The sequence below is a fragment of the Pseudochaenichthys georgianus genome, chromosome 7 (assembly GCF_902827115.2).
Source record: "Pseudochaenichthys georgianus chromosome 7, fPseGeo1.2, whole genome shotgun sequence".
NCBI lineage: Eukaryota > Metazoa > Chordata > Actinopteri > Perciformes > Channichthyidae > Pseudochaenichthys > Pseudochaenichthys georgianus.
This window is the reverse complement of record NC_047509.1, coordinates 10036223-10044556: the sequence shown is the minus strand read 5'-3', so window position 1 is coordinate 10044556 and position 8334 is coordinate 10036223. Positions and strand designations below refer to the sequence as shown.

General features: G+C 39.0%; 1 protein-coding gene across 1 annotated transcript; it reads right to left on the bottom strand.

Moving 5' to 3' along the window:
• Positions 1–2007: 2007 nt before the first annotated feature.
• On the bottom strand, positions 2008–7983 carry LOC117449621 (chitotriosidase-1-like). The gene is made up of 12 exons (XM_034087401.1): positions 7941–7983; positions 5107–5190; positions 5006–5032; positions 4691–4895; positions 4554–4610; positions 4299–4464; positions 4088–4212; positions 3879–4002; positions 3110–3292; positions 2902–3018; positions 2657–2789; positions 2008–2481 (listed from the first exon to the last, which is right to left on the bottom strand). Exons 2-12 carry the CDS (start codon positions 5129–5131, stop codon positions 2222–2224), a joined length of 1422 nt encoding a protein of 473 aa, XP_033943292.1. The 5' UTR covers positions 5132–5190; positions 7941–7983; the 3' UTR covers positions 2008–2221.
• Positions 7984–8334: the final 351 nt, after the last annotated feature.

The following is an 8334-nucleotide window of genomic DNA, read 5'->3' as shown; positions in this document are numbered from 1 at the left end:
TATAGGATCTTTTTGTACAATAAGAACATTATATGCAAACAGTTGATGCTATTTAAAAGAATGCATGCTTAAAACACTTTGACTAGATTAGATTAAATATGCTGACATTGCAGACAGTGAGTATGCCAACTAGTTTCAACAATTCACATTTCATTTAGTTTAAAATGGCAGATTGTGCCACCTGCAATACAATAAATTGCATTTACAGAATAGTTTACAAGAAGTGAACACATTAAGTAAATGTTGCTTCAAAATTAATATGTGTAAAAGTATTCAAAAGTTAGAGTTGGATTTAACTTTCTAAACACTGCATCTGCTGCACTGAGTGTTGCAACATAATACCTGGCGCTAGAGCACGACAAATCTGGACTGCAGTTAAGGGAAAGGAGTGATCAATACTTGGCCTCATGCTAGATTTTATTAAATGTGTCTTTTATTAACTCTTGATTTTCTGTCAAGAGAAACATTTGAGAAGAACATCCACATCTGCTGTTACCCAAATGGGCTGAATAATGAATTCCATTTGATACTAAATTGCAGACGTTAGGTTACGCCTCCTAAACAGAAGCGCAGGTGTTATGCCGTGTCGAAATACTGTCGCACATGCCCAAGAATTTTAAAAAGACCCCACCAAAAAAGACTGTAAGAAGAATTACGTCAGAAGTGGCAAAATTGAGGTGCTGTTGAATAGTGTGGTTTTCCAGACTATATCAGTGGTGGTGTTATCAAAGACTTGAACGGCTAAAGCATCGAAAAGCAGTAGCCTATTTAAAGCCGTTCAAAATCTGAAACAAGCGATATCTTCCAATGTTGTTTATAATCCATAATGAGATTGAAAAGTTTTGTTTCCCTAAATACAACTTGTGAACTATAAAAGGAAAATGTGTATTCATACTAAGAGTGCTTGTTAAACTTTCTCTTACCAGCAAATATGAGAACAAATATTAGTATCACAGCAATACTTCCGGAATAATAAAACAATGTGGATATACAAAGAGAAAACACATGTTTCCACATTAGGCCCATCGTGTGTAATGCCTATTGTATTTTTTATGTTTTTTCACTTCACTTAAACAAGTGTTTACATTGTGCGTGTGTGTGGATTACAGGAAAAACTAACCTAAAGTGCAGCTGGGAAGATACGATGACAAACTGGGTGTGATTAAGGACAAACCTAGGCTGGTATGTAATTTATGGCATACTGTTTTTTAACTAAAATGCCACCAGTGTATGTTGCCACACCCCTGCAATTATATTAAATCATTACTTAATTATAGTTTATGGGCACCAAAGACATCTAAGCAAGTGCATGGCAAACACACTCTGTTGAACCTGTCTTGTGAGCAAAAGTATGTGAAGACAGATTTTAATGTCAGGCATCATTTAATGAGGGCGCCACTATAAAGGTTAACTTCCCACAACAACAGCCTAGTCACTGATTGCCACTGTGACATCTACATCATTATGCAGCAGTTTGCTGTGTACGTTGGAAAAAATCTTTGGTATTTTAAACAGGGCCACTAGTTCCACGCCAGTATGTACGCAAAACTGTGCTGGGCGGTGACCTAGGGAGCCACCAGCTGGTGGAAAAGCAAGGAGAAATCTTCTTTAAATTCATTTCAGATGCCCTGCCCAGATGCCTAGCCTCCTCCCTCCCCCCTCTGTATCCATTTGTGTGTGTCTGCTTGAATACATGGGGGAGATCTGGTGTGCAGGTGTCAGGAACAAAGCTGCTGTCAATCCCAATCAGCTGGGCTTTAGCTCCAACTCTCCAAAAAGCTATCAGATCGTAGATTCTGCTACACAGTTAGTCGGTCACGCTCTAGCCTATTACATGTTCTATAGTTGTTTATTCCAGTTGTCTAACTCCTGTTTCCTGCAGTAATCCTGCCTAAGCCCTGCCCACCGTCTCTACCTGGACCCCACTCTGTACCAAGAAATTGCATATTTATTATAGACATTTATATTTTATGTTGCAGTATAATGAAAAGAAACCGAGAAGTCATGTTTGAGGATAACAATTGTGTGTTTAATCTATTAGAGAAAGGTTGAATCAGCTGTTTAAGACAGAAAAAAGTAATTAATGGGAATTAATTACGGTAGATCTTCAATTTAATAAAAAGTGAATAGTCTCACAAGAACCTGAGTTCTATTTTAAAATGAACTTTCATATTCACTAAAGCTATCACACCTTCTGTAACATAAATGAATGTGCCAGCTGTTAGGGCCAGCCACAGCATTTGCAGCTGTCGCTAAAGACCAGAGTAGCCGGGCAGTTCATGATCCAGGTGATGCCGTGGCCACAGTTGTAGAAGGATCCTGGGGCATCAGGTTTGGCATAAACCCCACTGGGCTTTGTAGCACAGAAATTATCTGGTTTGGGATGAGGGTTGGGGCGAAGGGTGGGCTGAGGCTTATTTGGGTTTGTAGACGGAGTCACTGGATTTGGGGTGGTTTCTCCAGTAGGAGCGGGAGAAGGATCTGTAACATTCATTTAATTTCAAAACCTTTATTTATACAGATAAAATCCCATTGAGATCATTGATCTCTTTTCCAAGGGAGACCTGTTCACAATACAACAACAATAGTACATTACTGTATAAGAAGTTATAAACTGTCAATATCTTTTCACTTGCAATATATAATTTCGACTTACTTGTGGCCATAAGAGAGCGGAGGGAGCTGATGAGGGGATAGTTTCCCTGTCCACAGAACTGCCCATTAAAGTCATCCAAGTCCAGAGCCCAGACAAAAGCTCCTCCAAATCTGTTTTCCTTTAAGTAACTGACCTGAATAAATAGCCACAGAAACACTTTAATAATGTATGCACCTAGACATTGAACTTTTGTTAACTGGAAAGACATATTTGGTATAAATATTTTTGTAGAAAAGAAGGAATACCTTAGTTGCAAAACTTTCTTTGTTGTCATATCCAACCCACTCACTCTGTTTGACGGCATATGGAACTTTCTGGTCCTCAATCATCTGAACACTGGCCCCTTTAAGAAAAGTGCAAATCTGAAAAGAGGGTTAAATGTAATCAGTAACATAGACTTACTAATACAACAAAGACTGAGGGTTACATTCATTTTATTGTTTCCAGTTTCACCTCATAATAGGACAAAATGCCGGCCTCTCTTGTAAAAGCCCCAGCAGAAGCGGGACCGCTCGCTGCCGCTCCAACCTGACTGGATTGAGTAGACAGATGAAATGTCCTGCCATATGTTGCAAAGCCCATATTTAGCTTTTCGACAGGTGTGCCGCTGTCCCGCCAATATTTCATGGCGAAGTCCTAAAATGTGTATAAAAAGAAATGGACAGAAGTCTAAGTTTCCAACCAAATTTTTTAACAGAAATGTTCAGAAATCTGCCAGATAATGCAAATGAATGGCGTTTCCATCTTCTACTTTTACTAGAAGAAGCTGGGCTCATTGAGATGAACAGTTTTTATTATTATCTAGTTAAAATCAAACCATTGTAGAAGAAGACAATGACTTGACTATTGTTAAACCTGAAACAAAGCTAAATGAAATGGAAATATCTTGTAATGATATGAGGAACATTAGTCTCCTCATCGCTCAACACAGATCTGATGTTTATATAAACATGCTACAAGTAAATTATTATTTTTAAATGTTTTCTTCTTTTGTGCTTTGTTGGATTTAAGAATGCCATCATGTCCACCTGAGCCAAGTTTAAAATCGGTTTTACAATACTTATGCATTTCATTTATTGTACACTGGCATTGGCGTGGCTTTAAATTGAATGCAAATCGAAAATGTGGATTGAAAAAAGAAACTTTAAGAGACATTTTGCATTAACATTGAACAACATCTTTACATTTGCGATGCAGATAAAATAGGATTCTCTGTACTCACAGTATTGGAGTAGACATTGTCCCCGGTCTCATGGGATCCCTTGTACAAGGGGCTGTTGTGTCCAGTCACACTCTCCCAGGTGCCATGGAAGTCATACGTCATCACATTAATAAAATCCAGGTACCTGGTGAAAGTCATGTGACATTAAGTCAACCAAAACATGATGAAAGCTTGATGGGGAAAATGTGTTGAGTCACATGTTGGTGTACTTTGTAATCTCCGCAATTTCATAGCCAGCATCAGTGGTTCCTTTCCCAGAAGACACAGCAGCAGTTATCATTAAACTCGGCCGGCCAGTTGATGTTCCCTCAGCCTGATAAGCCTCGAAAAGTTCCTGTACACCATAAATCATGGAGAAGTCAATTTTGGTTCATAATAAACACAACTTGTGCACCAAAACAGTGATTTTTTTTATCTGACCTTGCATAACAGCGTGAATCTCTGCTTGTCCTCCGGGGGACTTCCTCTTGCACCGGGGTATTCCCAGTCCAAATCAAGTCCATCAAAGCTATATGTTCTCAGTAGTTTGATAGAAGACTGGATGAATGCATTTCTGTTAGCTTGTGTTGACACCATTGTTGTGAATCTGGGTATAAGTTTCAGGGAAACGAAACAGGATTTTGAGGAAGTGCAATGCAGTGATCTTTAGCTATTGCGTTTTGCTAAATATCTCACTTGTGTGTTCCAAAGTTCCAGCCTCCGACTGCCAAGAGTGTCTTCAGGTCTGGATTACTGTGAGAATATATACATTTAGTTGCCTGCAACATTTCACTGAGATAAAAAAGGAAAAGATACAACATTGTTTAACTGACCTCTGTTTGAGTCCATTAAAGGATTTATAGAGTTGATCATAATTCCATTCGATGGTGACCAACTCATTTGCATTGTTTATACCAGAAAAGGCGTAAATCAGGTGGGTGCACAGGTTCGGATCAATATTTTGAGGCATAAACTTCCCTTGGCCGGAACGATATTGGGACCAGTTGGTGTAATAACACACCAGTCTGGAGGAGGAGACTATATTGTTTCGTTAATATTGGAGATTCATTAATACTTCACATTTAACAAGTACACTTTGTAAAGTTGCTACCAAATATGTTCAGTCTTAATATCAAATGTGAACTCACCCAAACTGCCCAGAGAAAGACAGAGACCTTCAAAGCAAAAACAGTCAGTGAATATTAGGTAAAACAGTAAAAAACATGTCATGCTTTTCGTAGGGCTTTACCTGCAATCAGAATCAGCCGATGCATGGTTGTGCTTGGATGAGCTCTTTCAGAATACTGAGCAACTTTTATTTCCTCCTGAAAAACTACACAAACAGTGATAATCATCAACCAGGAAGGAATTTACAAAGAGTATGTCCCAACTTTAGACTCTACGCTGTTGCGTCATACATGTCAAATAAGAGAAGCCGTTTAAAGTCATTTGTCACATGCCAAACCAGCAACCTGTGGGTGATCTTTTGTGGTCTATCAACATCCTTCAGCTGCAGATAAGCATTTCACACTTACAGTACAATGGAAACAATTTCTCTCATTGTTCAAAGCATCCCACGCTTTGTCTTTGCCTTAACTATTGTGTAACGCAGAAGAGAGATGTTAGTCAATAGTGACACAACTTCATAACTTCTTAACCTGTTAAGCCCTGTGAGGGCTACAAGCCTCACAAACGAACACACATCCTAAAGGTTATGCTTTTGTTTACACAGACACATTGATTTGAAACAGCTTTATTTTGCTAGATTGAGTGCACGCAATCTTGTTTGTGTAATCCTATTACAGTCAGGATCTTACAGCTCACCTTGCTCCTGGCTTTATAGATCTGTCAGCTAATTGGACTACGCCATTCCTCTCAAACCCTGAGGGGTGTTTAAAGAGGCCACTCCATTTAAGCCACCCCTTTTTAGAGCCTGTTCCCCCTGCACGCAACAATGGACTGGCCAGTAGTGCTATACATTCCTGCAGTGTGGAGATGAGGTGGGGGTATGTGAGTTGCTCTTGGGCAGAAGAGCACACAGGATGTCACTAGTGATGGCGAGATGAAGCCTTATGAAGCTTTGAAGCTTTGAAGCTTTGAAGCTTTCCAGCCAATTGGTTCGCAAAAGGGTTCATCTCATGAGGCTTCACCATGGGCTTCATTTGAACACAAACCCCCTGTTGGTCAAAGTGTGTAAAACAGGCAGATTGGACATCTCAACAGTGTGCTCTCTCTCATACCGAGTTCCCAATGAGTAAAGCCTGAGAATAACTCTAAACAATAAACATAAAATCATATTTTCATGTCAACAATATTGTTTTTATTCTAGTTGATTGTGATTGAAAAGCCTAAGGAGGCTGGTACACATTGCAAAGAGGGATTTGTATTCCTTAATAATATTCGTAAACTTAACCATGTTGTAGCCTGAGAAAGGCTAAACCATATCAAAGAATACATTTATTAATTATCTCATTTAGCTGTAGCTTTTATAAACAACAAAAAAGAAGTATTGACCAGTTGTTGAACCAGGGACCCTGCGGTTGAGAGTCAACTGCTTTCAGGCTGAGCCACAGCACGTACACTAAACCTTTCTGAAAACACTGAAATATATTTAGTCCTGTATTTATTCATTTATTTATTTTTGTATTCCTACATTTATTTATGCTTTTGTTTATTTATACTTTTGACATGTTCCGACCTCTATATAAGTGAGGGTCTGTCTGAGCTCTCTTGATTCCATCGTGTCACCGGGCCCGGGTACAGGAGGGGTAATATCGTACTTATTATACATCCATGGGTAATATGAGCGTTGTGGTTCAATGGTTCAACCGATCTGAATCGCTTTGTGAAGCAGTCACGTGGTATCGACAGGCAGCGAGGCTTCGTTTGTCATTGATGACGTCACTGGCCCAAAACGATACAAGCTCGATACATGCTTCACAAAAAGCTTCGGGGATTACTCGACACACGCTCCGAAGCCTCGGCGCAATACGTAACATCACTAGATGTCACCCATTTTTGTGACGTTTTGTTAATGTGTTAAATGCTAGATTGTGTCTTATCTACACCTTTTTGTTTAAACCTAATTGATTTTATTACCCATCTTAAATTACAATAACTTCCCTTCTAAAAGGGGTAAATTAATAATCTTTTTTTCTCAAAGCAATGATACACCTGTGAGTTGGATGTAGAAAAGTCAGAATCAATATAGATTTTTTTTATTTTAAAGTAAATTCAGATTGAACATTGTAAAAAAATAAACCATTACTTATAGTGAAAACCACCCTTGAATGATGGGATAGTAGACTAAAAGCTTTAGGAATCCAAACTATAACATATAATAAGTACCCTGTATCAAGATTGATGCAAACGAGTGACATTTGACCTTTTTAGAGAGGTTTAGCACCAAAAAAACCACCTCTGCGGTCATTTGGGTATAGAAATGGGTGTATTTGCTGTGTCTCTGAACCCATTGGTCGATTTTGATGATTGCCATCTCTTTTGAACCGTTAGAGCCAATAGAATCGAAGGGGAATTTCCACATACTGTACACACACAAGTTACCATTGAAAATGAGAGCTATGCACACACAGTTTGCCCAAAGCGAAACCTATTTTACGCTCTGAAATCTAAAAACTGAAAACTATAATTTATTGCTGATGGATTATCAGTAATCATTTCAAAGTGACACAGACACATTGGATTAACCTATGGATTAACCTTCAGCGGCGTTTTTATCGTTGTAATGCCATTGAAGACAACTTTTGATCAGAAAACAACAAAGGTAAGACATATTGCCGTGTTGGCTACCTAATGCTACGTGGTGTGATGTCTTTGTTAGCTTCTAATGTCGCGAGTTCGGATCGGTCAGTAATGATACTAATACTGTTAGAGATTTTGAGGGACAACTGGTCCGCTTTCCAAATCTCCGCGCGTCCCTAACAAGCTGGTTATCATACAGGAAGGAATCCAATGCTACTAAGTAACCGTTAAACAATAATCTACTTTAATGGTAATATGACAATGCAATACAATCAATACAGTACAAATTCAATACAGTTATCTTTGGGATCCCATATTTACCTGAGGTCACGTGAGCCAGCCAGAGGAAAAGGACTGAACACAACGTGGTTCCTGTCTAATATATCGCTTACAATGGGAGGAGTTATCTGATCCTCCCTTCCAGACCTCCGTGATTGGCTGCCCAAATATCACCAACACCTCACTTCTTAAATCTCCCCAATCACAGTAGCTTAGCTTCATTATCTCCTTGATCTGAGTTGACTGTATGTCAAACCCTCACCTTCCCCCATCTTCCTTTGTTCTCAAATACCACATGTTCAACAGGCCCCAAATTCAGCTCACAGTTTTCTACACAAATCGTTTCCCATTTTAAGCTTATTCATAGTTTGCTAACATGAATACATACAAATATTCCCTTAAAAATCCCCCTTTTGGTCTCCACTTAAGAGATCAA

What these genes read in the sequence shown, in the direction of transcription:
- LOC117449621 (XM_034087401.1), bottom strand. Translation starts at nt 5,131, where the DNA reads ATGCATCGGCTGATTCTGATTGCAG. An exon ending in TGGAACTTTGGAACACACAA is followed by an intron (nt 4,465 to 4,553) that starts GTGAGATATTTA and finishes ACTTATACCCAG; the next exon opens with ATTCACAACAATGGTGTCAA. An exon ending in ACAATGTCTACTCCAATACT is followed by an intron (nt 3,293 to 3,878) that starts GTGAGTACAGAG and finishes TACACATTTTAG; the next exon opens with GACTTCGCCATGAAATATTG.